The sequence below is a fragment of the Culex quinquefasciatus genome, chromosome 3 (assembly GCF_015732765.1).
Source record: "Culex quinquefasciatus strain JHB chromosome 3, VPISU_Cqui_1.0_pri_paternal, whole genome shotgun sequence".
Lineage (NCBI taxonomy): Eukaryota > Metazoa > Arthropoda > Insecta > Diptera > Culicidae > Culex > Culex quinquefasciatus.
The window spans coordinates 87,463,701-87,486,791 of record NC_051863.1 but is presented as its reverse complement, the minus strand read 5'-3'; the positions used below and the strand labels follow the sequence as shown (position 1 = coordinate 87,486,791).

Sequence of the window (23,091 nt, the reverse complement as noted above, 5' to 3'; positions counted from 1 at the left end):
GTCGCCGTGTGCATCAAGCTTTCATAGCATGCTAAGGAAAATTTTATGCTTTTTCAGGGGAAATCGTTGATTCCGGAGACATCGGATTGTTTGCCGATGCGCCAGGTCTAGGGACAACGAATCCATATGCTCTCTTCGGGAAAAATGTTCTCCAGACCATTCCCCATAGGCCTGACCATACCAGAAGTTGGCGCGTGATATTCCGAGACCTGTAGGAGCGTTTGAACAAAAAGTTCCAATTTCCCATAGTAATTCGCATGTAAACTTTAACCCTGATGCGCGCAGCCAGTTTACAACCAAATGAGCTGATATTTGGCATGAAAGTCTCTATGGGCATGCCCTACAAGGGGAACCATACTAAAACTTGATCCGAGAACTTTTTGAAAAACGTACCCACCCTAATGTGTATGTGTGTGTAGGAAGGGAGGGGGTTTAGACGCTGCCGGTACGTACCGCTGCTACCTTGATGACGACGACGACTTCTTGGCCGAATCCTCTCGGCCGGCGAGCGCTCGCGTACAGGTGGACACCGGTTCTCCGGAACAGTGTCGACGGTGGTGGTGGTGTAGAGCACAGCTGGAATCTCAGGCCTTCCCTCCTTGGCGCAATCGGGCGACCTGGGACCTGCCCAATCTGGCCAACCCGAGAGGGGAAAACGCTCCTTGGGAATTAGGACCTTCCGGTCCGAGCGTGCTCCTTGGTGTTGATGGCCACCTTGGCCAGAGCAGAAACGATGATCCTTGACGGGTTAGGCGTAGCAGCTGGCTCCTCCGCTCTTACTGCTGCTAGGCCGACAGTGTGCGATCGGGGTGTCGGACCAGCTTCCTGCTGACCGACAAAATGGCCGTTAAACGGCAACACAAAAGGTCCTGTTGGACGGAGATTAGTGAGAGGAGTTACTTTAACCGTACTATCTAGGCTAAGCAACGTCGTCCGTACTACAGAGCCGTACTGCAGGGTGTTTGGCATACCTGAACGACGTGAGGTGTAAACTTCCGGAATTCCACCAAATCTAATTCTCTAATTTAAGCTCCACAAATTTACTTGTTGATCGCACACTTGCCTGAGGGGAATAGCCCGATGGCGGCCTTCCCCAGATTCCTTCAAGCCTCCGATGCCAGGACACGGCATGACGTCACAGAGGGAGGTCACACCACCCTCTGGAGTCGTTCCATTTTCCACCCACCGGAGTTGGATTCTGTAGTTTGTTATTATTGTTGATATTGGTCCCACCTTGTTGATGTGTTGTATCAGTGTGTTAACAAATTGTGTTATTTCAATCCTTTTTTGCATCAAATCCCTACTAGCTGGTTTATAATATTTGTCAAATCCCTGTTTCCCTACTAACCATAACCTCAACGATTGTGAACGTTCGTATTTATTTATTTATAAGTAAAGGAAACCTGTAACAACGGTTACAATGTTTCAAATAAATGGTAGCTGGCACAATTTACAAATTTGAAACAAATATTTGTAGGGAAAAAAATAAAAACGGTGCACTTTATTTCAAATTTTAAAATTTCTTAACAAGTGCAAATTATTTTTTATCATTCAATATGTTTTAAACTTTTTCTGATTGGTCAAAAACAATTCGCTCGTAATTCAATGCACTTTAAATATGGTATTATTTTTTTGCTCAGTTTGTTATTTCTTTTCTCTCAAATATTATGTTTAAATGTCCGCCATTACGGGGTTTGTCTCCCGGTACCCCATTAGACCGCTCGTGGTACTCCTAGGGGTACATGTACCCCAGGTTGAGAACCGCTGATATAGTACTTCCCCTGAAATGAAAATGTAGCGTGACGGTACAACATCGTAAAACTGGACTTTATAAGGCACACTACAACAATCGCTGCAGTTTTGCCAGTTTGATTTTTTTAGACTTTTGCTCTTCTACACATTATCACGAAATGAAAAGGTAAGAAAACGCATTTAAAGAACATTGCAAATATTGAATCACAATAAAAATGAAATCTTTCATTTGAGAAATCACATTGAAAATTGAAAAATGTGGCATTTTGGTGTAATTTCGCTAAGAATCGGTCAACCTGTATAAGTTAAAAATTGAATTCCAGATTGAATTCCAAATTTAAAAATAATCCTTTTTTTAAAATCATGATAAAATTGTTCAAGATGGTGGGGGGAGGGGTGGATCCGACCACTAGCGTGCACAGGGTGGGGCAACATGGGGCAACTGCTCCACCGTCCTCAGAAATTTGTTCTAAATTTGGTCAGGGGGTGTCCACAAATGACGTATTTTTCAAAACGTCATTATTATTGCCCCACCTTTCTCAATGAGCTGGGCACGCTAGTGGATCCGACCAAACGTGACGTACTTTTCGAGGGGTGGGGGGGCGGTCAGAGCCAGCGTGACAAAGTGTGACATAGGGGGGGAGGTGGGTTAATTTTGGCCGATTTTAGCGTGACATACTTTATGAATGACGCCTTAACTTTCTATCCAGTTTATGTATTTGACAAATACAAAGATTGTGTTAAGGAGCGGCCGTGGCTGGTTACGGTGTTCGCTTTGTAAGCGAATGGTTCTGGGTTCGATTCCCATTTGCTCCCAACGAGAAAGTTAAGAACACATAAATTTGAAATGATGAATATGAACGAAAAATCAAAGTCACTCGAGGCGGGGTTCGATCCTCCGCAGTAGGCCTGGCCGGTTTAACGCTTGTGATGTTTCAATGCATTCTAATGCAATGGCGCACTACAAAATGACAAGAAGAGTGCTAGGCGTCATCTAACCTAAGGCACTCTCCAGGATCCCTTCGAAAGATTTGCTGCGATAGGGTCTGATTAGATTAGATTGGCAAATACAAAGATTGTGTCAATTATTATGTTATATTTTAATAAAAAGATTTTGCATCGAACATTTTTTGTGCAAATTTCATGCTTGATTGTGTTCTGCATTGTAAAAAATCATTTTACTAAGTAAACATGAATAATTATTAATGTCGGTACACTGCAAAAAATGGCATTGTAACAAGCTGTTACGTCAATAGTTAATCCAAGTCAAATCAGGTCTCCACATATGGGAGCGTTCTTTCATTACGTTACGTAAAAAATCGGATTTATTGATCCCCCCCTCGTAACAAAATTTCCATACAAATTTTAAAAATTTTGTCTTGAGCGTAACACGGCCTCCTCCCCCCCCCCTCTGCGTTACGTAATAAAAGAACGCTCCCTTTGATCATAGAATTATATGATTCACACTTTTTATGTGGGCAGATTTAAAAGACAACCAATACATTTTCATCGTTCACTTGATATAGAGAATGCCATAAGTAAATCTTGCTGTATAGAGATTACCTTGAATGCTTTTTTTGACAATGTGGCACATAAAGTTATATCCAATTCATTATATTTTTCGATAACAATAACAAAAGTATTGAATTTAAGCTACCATCACACTTTAATTTGTCATTGTACGAGAATATCTTTGGAGGAATGTATTGCTTTACTCACCATTTAGTCTCCAGCCACAGACGGAAGCATTTGAGAACCACCCACACGAAGCAGAATGGATTTTTTTTTCTTCTCAATGATATTTGCACCCTGTGAAACACCAACAAAACAGAGAAGATATCACACGAACACTATTACAACTATAGGAGGAAAAGAAGCAGATCACCAATTTGCAGGTTTTATTTGATACCAAGAACGTGTGCTTATAATTGTTTTATGAGTTTGTTTTGACATGAATTCTTGTGAAAATATGTATTTTTTGTGTATTATGAGCAAATCTTTTCTAAACCTACGCAGTTATTGAGGAAAAAATAAACCACAAATGAATTACGTGCGCACTACTAGACAACCTGTACCAAACTGGGTTGTATCGTCAAGCCTCAGCGATTTGTTATTTCTTTTCGTTGTGTTTGTTATTTTATTAAACTTTCCATGGTACCATGAAGCTTTCAACATGAACAACAGCCAACTTGAAAGCTTGAACAAAATCTGTTTCATGCAAGTAGTAAATCAAGCAATGAACAGATTGTATTAGATAAAAAAATATAACTGTTTTAATGGTGTAATCCTCATGCATTATTACAAACATTACACTTTCTTTTTTATTGCATACACATGCTAAAAATATTTTATAAACAAGGTCTGAACTTGAACTCATGCCCAAATGACACAAAATACGAAAGATTTCAATGCTGGTGAACTACAGGAGATGAATTATACAGCAGCACGCAAAAAAAAAAAAACTATGGCAATCTCAATTTAGATTTGAGATGTTACCTCATCTTTGTTCTGATCACACTAAGAGGAAGTTCGATTTTTGAAAAATGATAATTACAGTCGACCTTCTGGCTGCCGATCTTCTCGATATCAATATTGCTTCAGCTGTCGATACATTTTTCAGTCCTTTCAAGAAGCATGCATTGATTTTTAGTTTTCAGCCGCTTCAATATCTACAACGAGAGAGTCCACTGTAATTGGAGCAATGAGGCGTATTCTTGAAGTAACAATTTTGGTGAATGATGAAACGTTTCATATGGAAGAAAACTACACTTCGTCTGTTGTGTGCTATCTTGTGACAACGACCATTTAGATAGTATTCGAGAAAATCGATGTTCAAAGTATTTTAAAAATTATGGATGATAGAGTCAAACTTTTTGAAGCAATCGGCTCGTATACTATCGCTTAACAAACGCTCCAAGTTTCAACTAATTTGGTTACACCAGTTTGAAGATACAGTAAATTATGTAAACAAAAATCTGAAAAGCAACTTTTTGGTTCCTTATAGGGTCCTTAACAACTCCCCAAAGTTTGGTAACGATTGGTTAAGTCCCCACTTTGCGCAAAGCGATTTAATTTTCCATACAAGTTTGTATGGGAAAAATCATTTTTTTGAATTATGATATTTAAAAAATCCACGTTTCACGCTATATCAAAACCGGATTCATATTCGGATGCTCTGGAATGTGCTCTACAACTTTCCCTAAGAGAGTATGGTGCTAACTTGCTCCTATAAAAAGATACAGCGTGTTCAAAACTCGTCTAACTTTGGTGAGTTGTTTAGGACTCCAAAAGGAACTAAAATAATGCTGTGCTGGAAAATCGATTTTGATATTACACCCTAGTGTCACAAGTGTGTTTCGAAAGTTAAATTGTACTACGTGTCAGTGTGCACAGAATTCCCATACAAACTAAAATTGGCTCAAATCAATAGTTTAATCGACTTAATCAGTGTATTTTCAAGAACAAAAGATGGAATTGCTTTAAAAAAATAAGTATCAACACAAATATGTGAAAATTTTGAAAAATTTCCACATTTTCCAACAACATGTATGACGTTTCACAAGTGTGCATGATAATTTTGATGATAAAATGGTCTATGTCACAAGTGTGTTTTGCGATATCCGGGAAACGGAAGCGAATTTCCAAAATCGGATTAAAGCAACTTGTAATGTTTGTTAAGTATAGCAAAACGTCATCCTTAACTCACTTTTGACCAAAATGGTCGTTGTCACAAGATAGCACACAACAGACGACTTGACTGGCCGAAAGCTTGCTTACTAGTCTGCCTATGTAGATCAATCGGACCGCGCATTGGACTCACAATCCAGAAGTCACCGGTATGAAACCCGAGGTGGGCGTCATTAATGTTGGATTTTAAAATTAAAACAAATCAAACCATTCACATTAACGGGTCTTTTGTGGTCTCTATTGCAAGTTTCTGCTCGAACCTAGGAGTCCGAAGAAAAAATAATTAAATAGAAAACAAAAAGCCTACAAATTATACCAAAACATTACAAATGACACAAATCTTCTGAATAATCTGAATATTTCCGACCAATTTTTTTCGGCACTAAATTCTTCCAACGAAGAATATAATAGTAAAGTCGAATCTGAAGTCAAGTCAAGCCCGAAATATTTTTTTAATTACGTAACATCCAAATCCAAAAGTAGTAACTTTCCATCGCAAATGCAACTAGACGAAAATGTAGGCAGTAACTCAAAAGACATCTGTAATTTTTTTCAAATTTTTTCAAACAAGTAGGGGAAGGTGGGGCAAGACGACCATATGGGGCAAGAGGAAAAATCGCTAGTAAGGCCGTAATTTTTACAATTTTGATGATTTTCAGTATGAGGAATTGTTGCTAGCAATGCAATTAGCCGATTCTAAAATCTGCTAAAAACGCCACGGGGCATAATATTGAATGAAGTTTTTTTCAAAACCTTTGTTTCCTTATAATATTTGGAAAGTACAAAATAAGGCTCGTTTTAAGGCTCATTTTATCAAAATGCTATTTTTCCTACATCAGTAGTGTCCCTACCAATGACTTGCACGTATTATAAAGTATGATTTATGTTTTGGTTATTTTTGTAGAGAGCTTTTAAAAAATCTTGTTTAAGTGGGGCAAGCGTACCATATAGATTTTTAGTATGGAAAAAATACGAATTGCTGCAGCAACACATTTTATTGTGAAAAAAAATACATAAAAATTCTTAAAAACTGATAATCAATTGTTTAAAAAATTGTCCATACACGATATAATAATATCATGAAAATTTACTATTTATCATCTAAGTATTTTTTTCGTAAAAACGGTCAAATTTTTAGTAAAATATTATTTTTTAATCTAAACATGAAAGAAACGTTTCAAATACATCCTAATCTGATGTACCGTAAACCGGGGTGACTTTGATAGGATTTCAATTTGTTTTTGGAATATTTTGCAACAGGTAAGGTTTTTCTCAAGATTATTATTTTTAAAACATGTACTAGGGTAGGCCACACAGGGCGTTGATCGCACAGGGTTCCGAAGATGGTTCTTCCAGACTTGAAAATAAAAAATCAAATAAATAAGGGAGACCATCAACCCGAAATAGAAGGTGGAAAAGTCCAGCAATGAAACAATTTATTCGAATTAAGGACTGTCTTACGAACCCCAGGGCGATGATCGCACAGGGTTCTGAAGACGGTTCTTACAGACTTGAAATAATAATAAATCAAATATTAAAGGGAGACCTCCTTCCCGAAAAAAAGGTGAAAAAAATTCAACAATGAAACGATTTATTCAAATTAATCTTCATCACGCCAAAGGAGCGTCAGCCGTTCTTAGCAGAAGGTTTAGTAAAAATAATATTGACGTAGGGCTCATTCAAGAACCCTGGATAAATAAGGGTAAAATTAAAGGAATTTCAGCTCAAATGGGTAAACTATTATATGATAATAGTTCTCCCAACCCTAGAGCAGCTATGATTGTAAAAAATGATACAAATTTCATTCCAATAACCGAATTTATTTCAAGAGACATTATTGCAATTCAAATTGAGGTCCCTACGGTCAGAGGAAGTACCTGGGTGTGTATTGCATCTGCGTACTTCCCCGGAGACACCGAGGAGGCCCCTCCAGCTGATGTAACAATGTTTATCTCTTACTGCAAAAAAAAAAAAATAAACAATTTATTGTTGGGTGCGACGCTAATGCTCATCACACAGTATGGGGTAGCACTAACATTAACAATAGAGGTGAGAATTTGCTCAATTACTTAACAACTAACAATATTGACATTTGTCACAATGATGATAATCCCACTTTAGTTACAGCAACAAGACAGGAGGTTCTTGACCTCACGTTTTGTAGCGAAGTTATTTCTGAAAGAGTTATAAATTGGAAGGTTTCTGATGAAATATCACTCTCAGACCATAAACAAATTGAATTCGAATACAATGCAGGAGAAATGATAGTTGAAGTTATAGGAATCCCAAGAAAACCAATTGGGACTCCTATAAACTTCTTCTAAATGACTACGATTTCAATTCCGAGGCCGAAATCCGTACTGTTGATCAGTTGGAGAAGGCTTCGTCTGAATTAATTATTGCTATAACCAATTCTTACTCCGCTAGTTGCCCAGTCTAGCAAAGATCTTCAAATCGTGAGGTATCTTGGTGGAATGAAAAATTAGCTGCGTTAAGGAAAAAATCTAGAAGGTTGTTCAACAGAGCAAAAAAAACTGGAGATTGGGACTCATATAAAAAAGCCCTGACTGAATACAATAAATAAAGAAATAAAACGTTCTAAACGCAACGACTGGAGACGTTCTTGTGAAAAAATCGAGGAAACTCCAATAGTCGCAAGATTACAAAAAGCTCTTTCCAAAGATCATTCAAACGGTCTAGGAAATCTTAAAAAGGCAGATGGATGTTTTACAAAAAATGCATCTGAAACTCTGGATTTAATGATGGAATCTCACTTTCTTGGCTCGACCAAGGTAATAAGTTGTATAGATCAGGCCGTGGGCGAAAGACTGACAAAAGATTGGTCTGTACTTGCCCATAATCAAGCCTGTGAAATATTTACTCGTTCCAAGGTTGACTGGGCGGTGAGCTCTTTCAAACCATTTAAATCCGCAGGATGGATGGCATCTTTCCTGCTCTTCTCCAGCAGGATAAAGATATTATCAATGCTAAATTAACAGACATTTTTCGAGCCAGTATCGCTCTTAGCTATATCCCAAAAGCTTGGAGAGAGGTACGGGTCATATTTATTCCAAAAGTTGGGAAAAGGGACAAAACAAGTCCCAAATCCTTCCGTCCAATTAGTCTCTCTTCTATTCTATTGAAAACTATGGAAAAAATTCTTGATGATTTTGTAAAAACGTTCTTGATCAAATTTCCTCTTAGTAATAGCCAATTTGCATACCAAAGTGGTAAATCTACTATAACTGCTTTAAACTGTTTAGTTTCTAAAATTGAGAAGTCCTCAAAACCAAGGAAGTAGCTCTAGCTACTTTCCTAGACATTGCTGATTGAAAGGGAGATATCTGCCGACCTTGGAGGAGAACGATTGGTAATCAGACCACGGAGGGGATGTCCACAAGGTGGAGTTCTATCACCTCTGCTATGGTCATTAGTAGTCGACGATCTTCTGAAAAAGTTGGCGAGTCTCGGCTTTGAACTGATCAGCTATGCGGATGACATCTGTATAATAGTTAGGGGGAAAAGCGAAATTTGTAACCGAATGCAATCGGCTTTGAATTTTATCTCAAAATGGTGTAAAATGAGGGTCTTGGTATAAATCCTCTAAAACAGTTATAATACCGTTCACAAGACGAAGGACACTAGCACTACCTAATCTTGCCAGTGTCTTGCGAACCTTCGTGGTGAACGGACACTAGAGCTGCGGTATTTTTTACTACCTAAGCTCAGAGTTATTTCAAACAAAATTCACAGTCTTTTTAAAGACTACCTGAGTTACTTTCCAAAATTCTAAACAGTCTTTTCAAGACTAACCCCACCTGAAATTTTGTTGTATTTTACAAACGAAGCCATCTTTTAAAGAGAACTTTGCTTGCAAAATGCGTCAAAACAAAGGTAAACGCAAATCTTCTGAAGATTTGGTCGTTACGTCGGTGAAGCGTTTGAACGCTAAACCGGCTAACGGAAACAGAAAAAGAAAACAGCCTCTTCTGAGGTCTGATTCTGATTCTGAAAGTGAGGTCAATCCTCCAATTCCATTGGCAAATAGTTTCGGTGTTTTATCCGAAACTGTTGACAAGGATCCTTCTCCTCGTACTGAGCCTTCTGCCTTCGAGAAACGAGTAAAGGCTCCGCCAATTGTAGTGACTTCCGTCTCCGATTTGGCCAGCTTTCGAACGCAACTGAAGAATTGCAAGGAAACTTGCAATTTGAAGGTTTCGTTTCAGCTTGGTCGAAGAGGAGAATGTCGCTTGTTGACGGAATCTTTACAAGATCACCAAACTTTTGTTGGTTATTTGAAAACCACAAACACAATTTCTACACGTATGAAACCAAGAATGCTCGTCCATTCAAGGCGGTCCTGAAAGGTCTCTCCAACGACTTGTCGGTGGATGAGATCAAAAACGAACTTAAGGTGTTGCTTGGCTTTGCCCCATCCCAAGTAATACCAATGAAGAAAAAATCTAACGGGAATATTTCTCGCTTTGGTTTGACTTCACAATTTTATCTGATTCATTTCAATAGAAATGAAATCAACAATTTGAAACTTTTGGACAAAGTTCAGTTTTTGTTCCATGTACGGGTAAAGTGGGAGCATTTTAAGAAACATGGCGGTAATGGCCAGAATCTGACCCAATGCCGGCGTTGCCAGGCATTCGGTCACGGTACTGATCATTGCGCCATGGTTCCAAAATGCATGGTTTGCGGGGATTCTTCTCACGACAAGGACAATTGTCCCGTGAAAGAAGTCATCCAATTTAAATGTGCAAATTGTGGTGGAAATCACAAATCAAATTTCTGGGATTGCCCCATCAGAAAAAAGGTTTTGGATTCTCGTGCTAAGCATCAGCCGAAATCCAAACCGAAATTTTCTCAAAGTCAGGTTGTACCTGCATCTTTAAATCAAACGTTCGTGCTGTCTCACTCGAACAATACCCCTACCGTGGAAAAGTTAGGTAACACTAATGGTATTTCTTATGCCAACGTCGTTTCGGGTTCGGGTTCATCCACGAATTTTAAATCCTCTACCAATTTTCAAATTGGGCAGGTACCTCAAATTTCATTTGAAAATTTTTCTGCTGGCAACGCTTTGGGATCTTCTGATCTCGGCGATGTTACGTTTGAAAAAATGACTTTTTTGCAAAACTCACTGTTTGGTTTGATTCAAACAATGAGTAATGCTACATCCATGATGGAAGCAATCCAGATTGGATTAAAATTTGCGAATGATGTTGTTCTTACCCTGAAGTTTAATCATGGATCTAAGTAATTCCATCAATATTATGAATTTTAATGCTCGCTCTTTAAAAGCGAAAGAAAATGAATTTTTCAACTTTTACGAGTTCATAACGTGCATGTTGCTGTTATAACCGAAACATTTTTAAAAACTGGCACTTATTTGAAAAGTGATCCAGATTATAAAGTTATAACTAATAACAGAATGAATCGAAATGGCGGTGGAGTTGCAATAGTTATCCACCGTAGTATGACTTATAGCACGTTACGTGACTTTAAGTTAAAAGTTATTGAAAGTTTGGGCATTGAACTTGAAACTTCTTTTGGGAAAATTATGATTGCAGCTGCATATTTGCCATTCCAATGCACTGGGGAAAATAAAAATTATTTCAAAGGGGATTTGAATAAACTTACTCGGCATAGATCTCGATTTTTGATCATCGGTGATTTTAATGCCAAACACCAATCTTGGAATAATTCAAAAGTAAATTCCAATGGTAAAATTCTATTCAGAGATTGCACTTCTGGTCTTTATTCGGTTTTATATCCGAATGGGCCAACTTGCTTTTCTTCTGTTAGAAATCCATCAACAATTGATTTGGTTTTGACAAATCAAAGTCAGTATTGTGGTCCTTTAGTGACTCATGCTGATTTTGATTCTGATCATCTTCCAGTAACTTTTTCACTTTCTCATGAAGCAGTTACCAGACCCAATAGTTCTGTGTTTAATTACCACAAAGCTAATTGGGACAGGTATCAGCATCATATTGAGAATAATTTAAATCATGATTTTGTTTTAGAAACCAAAGCTGATATTGATTCAGCCTTGGAATCTTTAACTAATGCAATTTTGGATGCTAGGAATATTGCTATTCCTAAAGTCCAAGTCAAATTTGATTCTCCCATTATTGATGACGATCTTCAGCTTTTGATTCGTCTGAAAATGTTCGCCGAAGACAGTATCAACGTTCTCGTGATCCTGCACTGAAGCGAATTCAAAAGATTTGCAAAAGGTTATTGACCACAGATTCACTCTCCTGCGAAATGAAAAGTTCGCAAGAGATGTCGAACAAATTAAACCTTATTCCAAACCTTTTGGAAACTTTCAAAGGTTCTTAAGAAACCTCAAAAACCAATCCCTTCTTTAAAAGATGGTGATAATATTCTATTAACTAATGGGGAGAAAGCTCAAAACTTGCTCAGCAGTTTGAGAGTGCTCATAATTTCAACTTAAATGTTTTGAGTCCTATTGAAAATCAAATTTCAATAGAATTTCAGAATATTGTTGAACAAGAATTTTCATCAGATGAAGTTTTTAATACGGATCTGAATGAAATAAAATCTATTATCAAAAAATTTAAAAATATGAAAGCCCCTGGTGAGGATGGCATTTTTTACATTTTAATTAAAAAATTACCTGAAGCAACTTTAAGTAGCTTGGTCAAAATTTTCAACAAATGTTTTGATTTGGCATATTTTCCCAGTAGTTGGAAAAATGCCAAAGTAATTCCGATTTTGAAACCGGATAAAAATCCTGCCGAAGCTTCAAGCTATCGGCCCATTAGTTTGCTTTCATCTATTAGTAAATTATTCGAAAGAATAATTCTTAATAGAATGATGACGCACATTAATGAAAATTCAATTTTCGCTGATGAGCAGTTTGGATTTCGCCTTGGGCATTCAACTACTCATCAGTTGTTGAGAGTTTCAAATTTAATTCGAAGCAACAAATCTGAGGGCTATTCTACTGGCGCTGCTCTTCTAGACATAGAAAAAGCATTTGACAGTGTTTGGCATAAAGGTTTGATTGCGAAATTGAAAAGGTTTAATTTTCCGATTTATATCGTGAAAATTATTCAAAATTATTTGACGGATCGTACTCTGCAGGTATGTTATCAGAATAGCAAATCTGATCAACTACCTGTACGTGCTGGCGTCCCTCAAGGAAGCATTTTGGGTCCAATTTTATACAATATTTTTACTTCTGACTTGCCTGATTTGCCCCCAGGATGTCAGAAATCACTTTTGCTGATGATACAAGCATCTCCGCCAAAGGTAGAAGCCTTCGTGTCATCACAAGAAGATTACAAAAAGCTTGGATATTTTCAATTCTTATTTGAAAGAATGGAAAATTACTCCAAATGCTGCAAAACTCAACTTATTATTTTCCCTCACAAACCAAGGGCTGATTTTCTTAAACCAAAAAGTCATCACATTATAAAGATGAATGAGGTAAATTTAAAGTGGGAGGATCAAGTGAAATATCTTGGACTTGCTTTTGACAAAACCTTACTTACAAGGATCACATTGAAAGTATCCAGGTTAAATGTAACAAATATATTAAATGTTTGTATCCACTTATAAACAGGAATTCTAGACTTTGTCTCAAGAATAAACTGTTAATTTATAAACAAATTTTCAGACCTGCCATGCTTTATGCTGTGCCGATCTGGACAAGCTGTTGCTTAACCAGGAAGAAAAACTTCAGAGGATTCAGAACAAAATTCTGAAAATGATTCTGAAACTTCCTCCTGGTTCAGCACCAGTGAACTTCATCAATTAGCCGAAGTTGACACTTTGGATGTTATGTCCAATAAGATAATTGATGCATTTCGACAAAAATCATTGCAGTCTTCAGCTGCATTGATCCGCTCTTTATATAGTTTATAAGTTAGTTTTAAGGTATCCCTTTTCCTTTTGTACATGTAGGACCTCCTACATTTGAAATCACTGAATAGCGAAAGCTACAATATTTCATGAATAAATGAAAGTTGCTAGTATTTAAAATTGAGGTGAAAAGTCATCGATTGTGATTGGACACTCAATAATATTTTAACTGAATGAATGTACATGGAAGAGAAAATCAAAATAAATATAAATTTAAAAAAAAAAAAAAAAAAAACTACCTAATCTTGCTATTCGTGGGACAACTATTGAGTATTCTAACGAAGTGAAATATCTTGGTATTACTTTAGATAGGAAACTTAATTGGAATGCTCACCTGAATAATGTATTAAATAAAGGAATTAATTTTCTATGGCTGAGTAAAAAAACTATTGGAAAAAAGTGGGGTCTCCGCCCCAAAATGATTTATTGGATATATACATGTATAGTTAGAACAAGAATTACGTATGCGTCACTTGTGTGGTGGCCGAAAGTTAAAGAAACAATTGCACAAAATAAATTAGCTAAGCTGCAAAGATTAGCCACCATTTCAATAACTGGAGCTAAGCACAGCCAGACATGCATCGGCACTAAGAGCTCTTTTTAACGGCACTCAGCTTGTTCTGGTTGGCATTTAAGTTTAAATTAATGTTATGCTTGTTGCCAGTTAAAAACGTCTTGTTTTTAGCATAAATAATGTATAGAAAACATTGGTTCATTGGAAAAAACGACTTCAGGTATATTTTCATGTGACTGTTCTCATAAGCTCTTGAGAAGAACGTCTTAAAAGCTCTTTGAGTGCACTTAACGGTTCTTACCCTGTATCTCACATGGTTTATAATATAGCCTCTCAGGGTCTTCGGGAGCCTTCAAGATTAGCGTAATTAGTTTACTCTAAACACTGGCACGACATGCTGGGAATCATCTACGCCAAATGCCAAACAAGTTCTTCTAAAAGAGGAGTTAGAGCGGATGCACGTCTGAGCACAGCACTTCATCTGCTGCACTTAACTCCTTGTTAAATTTACTTCCTCTTCATAAATTCATAGAATTAGAAGCCCTTAAGAGTGCTTTATTAATGAATCGATCCACAAGAATTCAGGATGAAGATTTGACAGGGCACCTAGAAGTCTTTAAAAACTTTACCTTGAATCCGGTGTTAAACTCAATAGTAGACTGAATGCCGACAAAGGCTAACTATGACATTCCGTTCACAGTGGACGCTAAAAGTCGCTACGAGTGGGATAATGGTGGGCCTAATCTTCGTCCAGGCTCTATTCTGTTCTACACGGATGGTTCTAGAATGAATAATAAAACGGGAGCTGGAGTGTTTCGACCAGGAATTAAGACATCTGTTCCAATGGGGCAATTTCCAACAGTTTTTCAAGCAGAAGTTTATGCAATAATTGAATGTTTGCACATTTGCCTTAAAAGAAATTATAGATTAGCTAATATTTGTATCTTTTCCGACAGCTTGGCAGCACTGAATGCTCTGAAAGGGTTTACCTGCCAGTCAAGACTAGTATGGGAAGGAATCAAATTACTAAAGCAATTGTCCCAAAAGAACTCGGTCAATCTTTACTGGGTTCCTGGGCATTGTGGAATTTTAGGAAACGAAAATGCGGACAGCCTGGCGAGGAAAGGATCTGAAACTGACTTTATTGGCCCAGAACCTTTCTTTGGTGTTCCAGATTGTTCTCTGAAAATGGAGCTAAAACGTTGGGAACAATTAACAATCAATTCAATCTGGAATTCTACAGATACTTCCAGACAAGCAAAAAGATTTATCTTTTCAGGTGGAAAACTATCTCGGGAACTATTAAAACTAGATAAAAAAAAATTAAGGGTGATAACTGGTTTACTAACTGGTCCATGCAAATACGACTTATTTAATATGAGGAAAATTCCAAACGCAAATTGTCGATTTTGTAATACTGAGAATGAAACATCAGAGCACCTTTTGTGTAATTGTGGTGCTCTGATTCAAACTAGAATATTATTTTTTGGGAAAGGGATCTTACATCCCTCCAATATCAACCATTTCCGTACTAGTAGGGTGATAGACTTTATAAAACAAGTCGACCCTAACTGGGACAACATGCAGTAAACAGGAGCTGTCTCTCATCGTTCCATGGTGGTGGGTTAACCTGATTTGCTACAAAAAAGAGTCACACCACAATATTCTCCTAATTGGTCGCAGTGGTCATAAGGCTCAACAAAAACAAAAAAAAAGGCCACACAAAGTCCATGCACTATTTTGGCAAACAAGTTTTTTCAATAGTGTTTAGAAAAAAAATACGTTGAAAGTTCTTAGTTTAAATTCCGGAGTGACTTTGATAGTCATAGTTTTTCTTGTTAAAATCATATTTAAGGTGTTCAAACTTTATTTGTATGTTAAATGTACCATCACTAAAGTAGCTGATATAGTTTTGAAGAAAAACATCAATGTTTATATTTAGTTAACTAAGTTTATAAGCTTTTCAACAAAATGCATATACACTCAAACCCCGATGGTTTGACACTAACTGTTGTCAAACAAACGGGGTCACTTTTTAGTTTGACACCCCTTTTACACGGAGTTCACACACACCACCAAACGTTTCTTTTGATAGTGTGCGTGAGCGCCGTGTAAAAAGTGACAGTTCGTCACTTTTTAGTTTGACTTTGACCAACCAACGGGGTACAAACTAAAAAAGTGTCAAACGAAAAAGTGACCAACCACCGGGGGTTGAGTGTATATTTTAGGTAATATTGTTAAAAAATCGGAATTTTGCCTGAAATTTTTTCAAACTAGTTTTGTTTATAAAATTATCGATTTATATTGCATTTTATACTGAATTCGAAGCACGAATCACCAATTTTCACATTTTACATGAAATTTGTTCAACTAAAATTGCTTATAAATTTAGAGATTTTTTTCAATTGTGTTTCAAAAACACATATTATTTATTACTTACAAACTTATTTAACCTTCTCCTAGTGGAAAATTGTCCAAGGAATCCGAAAATGCATTCCGTTCTCCGATTAAAAATCTTGTTAATTGAGAAAATCATGACACTTTAAGAAGTTTAAAATAATGACTATCATCAACATTTTCATAACTATAGTCAACTAACTTTTTAAACTTTTCAAAATTTTATGAAAAGTTCTTTTTGAGGTACTTTGAACACTTTTGTACCATAGTCAGTATGATTCTAAACAATTCCGTAAGTATTTTAATTGTACTCTTCAATTTGCGGAAAAATCGCGAACCTATCAAAGTCACCCCGGCTATCAAAGTCACCCCGTTTTACGGTATCTAAGTGATAATAGTTCAATTGTTAGTAAATTAGCATGTTTTTTCATGCATTGTTCCTCTTGCCTAAGGCTACCAACTCTTGCTAAGCCAAAATCCGTATACTTTACCGATATGACACCATGGTATAACAAAAACTGTCAAGGAATTATTTAGATAAGTTTGGAATTTGGGAATTAAAAATATTTTTGTTATACGTTTAAAAGTTTACGAAATGCCAAGTTTGCTTTTACGAATAATATCATTGTTAGTGTTTTCACGAAAACATTTCTAGAGGTCCTATAAATACAAGCACAACACAAGGTTTTCACAAGCCAAAATTTGATCTTTTATTTAATAAATATGTTTTGTAAGGCAGTGGCAGTGCGTGGCCGAATGGTTACGCTGTCCGCTTTGTAAGCGGATGATTCTGGGTTCGATTCCCATCTGCTACAACCTTCCATCGGATGAGGAAGTAAAATGTCGGTCCCGGCCTTGGTTGTTAGGCCGTTAAGTCATTCCAGGTGTAGGAGTCGTCTCCATGCCATAAGTACAAACACCACACCAAACCAAGCCTACTCCGGTGGAATCGCTGGCGGCGGTTGGACTCGCAATCCAAAGGTCGTCAGTTCAAACACTGGGGTGGAAGGTTCCTTGGAGTAGAAAGAGGTTTGGGTGCTCTCCCCATTCAAGCCTTCGGACTCCTAGGTTCGAGCAGAAACTTGCAATAGAGACCACAAAAGACCCGGAGGTCGTTAATGTGGATGGTTTGATTTTTGATTTTTTTTTTTGTTTTGTAAGGATTTTGAAAAGAACAATCATTGACAATCAAGTTTGAACTGAGGGAAACCCGGAAAGTTATGCAAGTTATCCCTTTAAAATCAAACTGACAGTTAAATAAAAATATCGTATTAGAGAAAGCTTTGGTCCAATCAAAAAAGCAATGAAATAATTCCGTACAAATCCGTATTATGCAAAAAATTCCGTACCAAAATTCCGGCCTGTTAAAAATCCGCGGAGAAGGTTGAAAATCCGTACGGTAAGGAAAAAATCCGTACAGTTGGTAGCCTTAGGGAGCGTTCTTTTATTACGTAACGCAAAATTTGGGATTTTTGACCCCCCTCCCCCCCCTTTGTAACAAATCGTAACAGATGAGCCATCCCCCCTACCCCCCCTGTAACGCGTAACGCAAGGTCTTTTTGCAAATTTTTATGAGTGCTTATATGAAAATTTTGCGTTACGTAACAGAATTTTTCAGCACACCCCCCCTCCCCCCAATTTTCGTAACATTTCGTAACAGACACCGACACCCCCTCCCCCCCCTAACTGCGTTACGTAATAAAAGAACGCTCCCTTACTCTTGCCCCAACGGGTTGTTCGTCTTGCCCAGGGGGGCGACATCTATATCTCACTACAGGCATCTCGCTCACAGCCAACACAAGCTGTCAACTTCGGCACCAGAACAAAAGGGAGCTGTCAATTATGGCGCCAGCACAAAAGAACAGCTGTTCGTTACGGAACCAAAACAAAGCAACTGCGCACTGTAAAAAAAGTACAAAAACTGCAGGCATAAAATGGAAATAAAGTAATTTTTGTTTTTATGTAAAATTTTACCGCAATGTACGTTTACAATTGGATACTAAAGCCCTATGTCAATTTTTATGTACAACGGTAAAAAACACGATTAAAAACCATTTATGATCACTTTTTTCATTTTAATGCATTTTTTTAACGAGACAACATTTTTTCGATGAATGAACTATGGTCCCCTTGGAACGAGCTGTCAAGTAGGAGCTTTTCTGTCAAGAAGGATCGCGAGGTTAATTTTTCAAAATTGATTTAAAAATCAATTTTAAACGCTTTGTGGTCGTACAAAGGGTCATTGTACTCAGAAAAATAAGCTTTATCGCTGTAAACAATAATATCAGCAATCTAAGCTTCATTTTAGGACCTAATTAGTGTATGTTTTGAGATGATTTTCATCAATTTATTTGCAAAATAAACTACTCAAGTTGGGATTATTAAGCACGCATCGGGGGGGATGACCTAATTTAAAGTTGTACTTTTATCACATAAAACGTTTAGCTTAACTACTGTGTAATTTGACTTTTACTACAGTAATTCTTATAACAAAAATTGAATTATTAATAAAAAAATAATTTAGTTTTCACTGTTCGCAGTTTTCGCGCGTTATCAATCTCAATCACCCAAGATGGCGGCCTTTAGCATCCCCCTGGTCTTGCCCCACTAGTTGAATAGAACGTACGAAAAATCGAAAAAAATCAATTTTTTACATTAAAAAACAGATTTTTTTTTAAACTTGCTCTATCAAAGTCTCAGTCAAGACCTGGAATAAGATGATTCTAATAAATCCGACAGATTTTTAAACGTTTTAAATGGGTTATAACGAGCATTTCCTTAGCTTGTTACACTTGCCCCACTTTCCCCTATAGGGGAGAGTGGGGAGACTTAATCCCCTTTTTTTGTATCGTACATAACTCTGTCAATTTCTCACAAAACTATTAACTTTTTGCATGAATTGAAAGCTTAAACATTCATCTATGTTTGGCTAATAAGGGTATTTCATCAGATGAACTCTTCGAATCATGCCAAGCGTTTTAAAGAAATATTTTAAACCGGCATTTTAAAAATGGTAGGGGTAGCTTGATTCCCCTTTCAACATTTTGAAGAAATCTTAAGAGCCAGATTTTTGCTAGGGGGCACGCTGCTCGCATCGATGAGCTCCGATTTTGATGAAACTTTCAGCGTTTGTTGGTCTACACAAAAGATGAACTCATGCCAAATATGAGCCCACTACGATGCGGGGAAGTGAGGTAAAATATCATTTCAAAATTTTGCAAAAATGTTCAAAAAAAAGGCCGAATTTTTAAAATGCTCATATCTCATGTTTGGCAATTCGTAAACCTGCTCGCTTGGTTTCATTTGAAAGGTTTTTACAAGCACTACAACTTCGACTTTGAATGACATCTGTCGGATACTTACTTCCAGAGATATTTATTAATTACTGAAAAGTCGTGTTTTTTTCAAAATTGTCGTATCTTTCTCAAAAACGTAGATACCACCATACCCTATGTGGCGAAATTGAGGCATGGCCTGTACTCCAAGTCTACAATAAAAACTTTTTGGTACCTCCGATTGTGGTAAAAAAATCAATAATTCTTTGAAAATCAATTTTTATTAATAAAATTTTACAATTCCATCAAACCCAAAACAATGCTTCGATATGAAATTGTTCTTGTTGAGTCTCAATTTTATAACCGAATATGTTTTATACGCTGGAGATGTTAAATATGGCATATTTTGATACAAGACTTTGCGCAAAACATCAGTTTTCATTCAAAAAACTATTTTTTTAGGACTGGGGTGCTCAAAGTTTTTGGATGCCGGGACAACTTTGAAGCTCAAATTAGCCTGATTGGTATGGTATGTATGCGTTTCGTCGATTGCCCTCGGCGTGACATTCTGTTTCTGTTGCGTGGATGCCCAAGTAGCACATTTGTTCGCCAAGAGATTTCCGAACTGGTTGTTGAACTCATTTACTATTGTTGTGAATGCGGTTGGGAGGAGGGACAGGCGGGACGCAGAGAGAAGGAACACGGCACAAGTAATCAGCATAGCGCACCAGGTACGCGTGCTGTAGCAAGAAGACGCTTCCGTCTTTCTCGGTCTTGTGCTGCTACTCTCCAATTTCCCAGGTTACAGATCTTCCGGATATCACCATTCACTTGATCTCCCCACCGTGCGCGCGGTTTCCTTGCTCTTCTGCCTGTTCCGCCAGCTGGTTCAGCGCGGTCAAATAGCAGTCTGACAGGCTGGCTTTCGTCCATTCGAGCGACATGGCCGGCCCACCTGAGCCTCCCGATTTTCGCCTGGGTGGCGATGGTCGGTTCTTCAAGAAACGCGTGCAGTTCGTGGTTCATGCGTCTTCGCCACACTCCGTCAGACACCTGCACTCCACCGTAGATCGTTCGTAGCACCTTCCGTTCGAAAACTCCAAGGGCACGTTCGTCCTCTTGCCGCATCGTCCAGGTCTCGTGGCCATAGAGGACTACCGGTCTGATCAGTGTTTTGTACATCGTCAGCTTCGTGCGGCGTTGCACTCGATCCGAAGTGAGAGTTTTCCGTAATCCGAAGTACGCACGATTCCCAGCAAAAATACGAGTCCGGATCTCTTTGCTGGTGTCGTTGTATGTATGTATGTATGTAAGTATGTATGTATGTATGATCCCCATACCCGCAGGCAACTTGGTCCCGAAACACATGTGAGCGCTAGGTGAACAATTCGATCATCTTTTACTCCGTAATCTGTACACTCACGTGCATAAGTTTTTTTGCACGAATTTTAATGCTACAAATACCGGCGCATAAAAAGAAATTATTTCCCTTTTCCCTCCCCAAGCGCCGGAAATTTGTAGCGGGTGTAGGGACACTTTGCATAGACGCCCTTGCTCCCATCACGTCACTGAGGGTATGGAGCGACGAGAAATTAATAAGCATGCCCCCCCAGTCGAACCTTCATTAGAGAAGCAGGCAATCCACAACTCACAGCGAACGACCAAGGGAACACCCTACCGCGTATATAATATGGTTGGCGTAGTTGTCTTTAGTGAAGTGTATGCATGATAGAGTGAATGTAAGAGTTATTTGAAAATAATAATTAACTGGGACGAAAGCGTCCACCCTGAAGAAATTTTTGGAAACAATTATTTTGTATTCCTAGGCAATAGAAATTTAAATCTCAGTCAGAAAAAGTCAGGAGGCGGCGTCCTCTTAGCCATAAATGCCAGACTTAATCCAAAAGAAATTGTAACTGAAAAACATTTTCAATTTGAACAAGTCTGGGCCAAAGCCACTATTGCAGGCCAAGTACACATTTTTGCATCAGTATACTTTCCGCCGGACCATGCAAATAAATAGTCGTATGAACTATTCTTTAAAACAGTAGAAATCATAACATCAAAAATGGAACCGGAAGTAAAACTTCACATTTATGGCGACTTTTATCAAAGCAAAGTCGAATTTATATCTGACCAAGAAAATGAAGCAATTATTCTCCCAGTCATTGGGGAAAATGAAACTTTGCATTTTCTCTTTGACAATATTGCAAATTATGGACTTTTCCAAATCAATCATGTAAAAAACCAAAGAAATTCATTTTTAGACCTTTTATTCACTAACTGTATTGAAGACTTTCATGTACAAGAATCTGTAACCCCCCTTTGGAAGAATGAAGTCTTTCATACAGCAATTGAATATTCTATTTATGTCCATAAAAACACTTTGCCCATTGACTGGGAATATGAAGAAGTCCTGAAATACAATAAAACAATCTTTGTAGAAGCCAAACGTAAACTACTTGCAATTGACTGGCAAAATTTATTTAATAATGAAGGAAATGTCGACGAATTAGTAGGAAAATTCTATACGGAAATTAACACTATAACATCTGAAACCGTACCTACTAGAAGAAGACGACGTAATAACACAGGCAATAAATACCCAGTGTGGTTCACTCCACAACTAAGAAATTTAAAAAATAGAAAACAAAAAGCCTACAAACTATACAGAAACAATACAAATGACACAAATCTTCTGAGTTATCTGAATATTTCCGACCATTTTTTTTCGGCACTCAATTCTGCCAACGAAGAATATAATAGTAAAGTCGAATCTGAAGTCAAATCATGCCCGAAAAATTTCTTTAATTACGTAAAATCCAAATCCAAAAGTAGTAACTTCCCATCGCAAATGCAACTGGACGAAAATGTAGGCAGTAACTCAAAAGAAATTTGCAATCTTTTTTCAAAAATTTTCAAAGAAGTATACACCTCATTTTCCGAAGAAGACCGCGATCGCGACTACTTTTCATATATACCGGAATTTCCAAATGACGTCTCAGTCAATTCAGAAACGAAAGTACGCCAGGCATTGAAGGATTTAGACTCATCAAAAGGACCAGGACCCGACGGAATAGCACCTGCATTCCTAAAGAACCTTGCAGAAGAATTGACATATCCACTGCATCATCTTTTCAATACTGGAAAATTCCCACAAACATGGAAAAAGTCTTTTTTGGTGCCTATTTTCAAGTCAGGCCCAAAATCAGACATACGTAATTATCGCGGAATTGCCCTTTTGTCTTGCATTCCAAAACTTTTCGAATCTATTATAAATGAAAAATCTTTCAGCAAGTAAAAACCGCATCACATGTAAACAGAACGGCTTTTAAAGGCCGCTCTACTAGCACCAACCTTTTAGAATTTGTAAATTTTACACTGAATGCAATGCATAATCGCAATTTCGTAGAAGCAATTTACACAGACTTTAGTAAGGCATTTGACAGAATCGACATACACCAGGTGTAATCTAGATTTTTTTCAATCATGTTTGAGTGCTAATCAACATCGCTTGCTAGTACTCTGCTACTGCTGTTGGTTCCCGTTGCTGCATTTTCAGTT

At 37.6% G+C, this 23,091-nt stretch overlaps 1 protein-coding gene across 1 annotated transcript; it reads right to left on the bottom strand.

The window, feature by feature from the left end:
• Nucleotides 1–432: 432 nt before the first annotated feature.
• On the bottom strand, nt 433–1,131 carry LOC119769033. Its single transcript, XM_038260913.1, has 3 exons — nt 1,064–1,131; nt 972–1,012; nt 433–869 (listed from the first exon to the last, which is right to left on the bottom strand). The coding sequence occupies exons 1-3, from the start codon at nt 1,129–1,131 to the stop codon at nt 670–672; spliced, it is 309 nt and encodes a 102-aa protein (XP_038116841.1). The 3' UTR covers nt 433–669.
• Nucleotides 1,132–23,091: the final 21,960 nt, after the last annotated feature.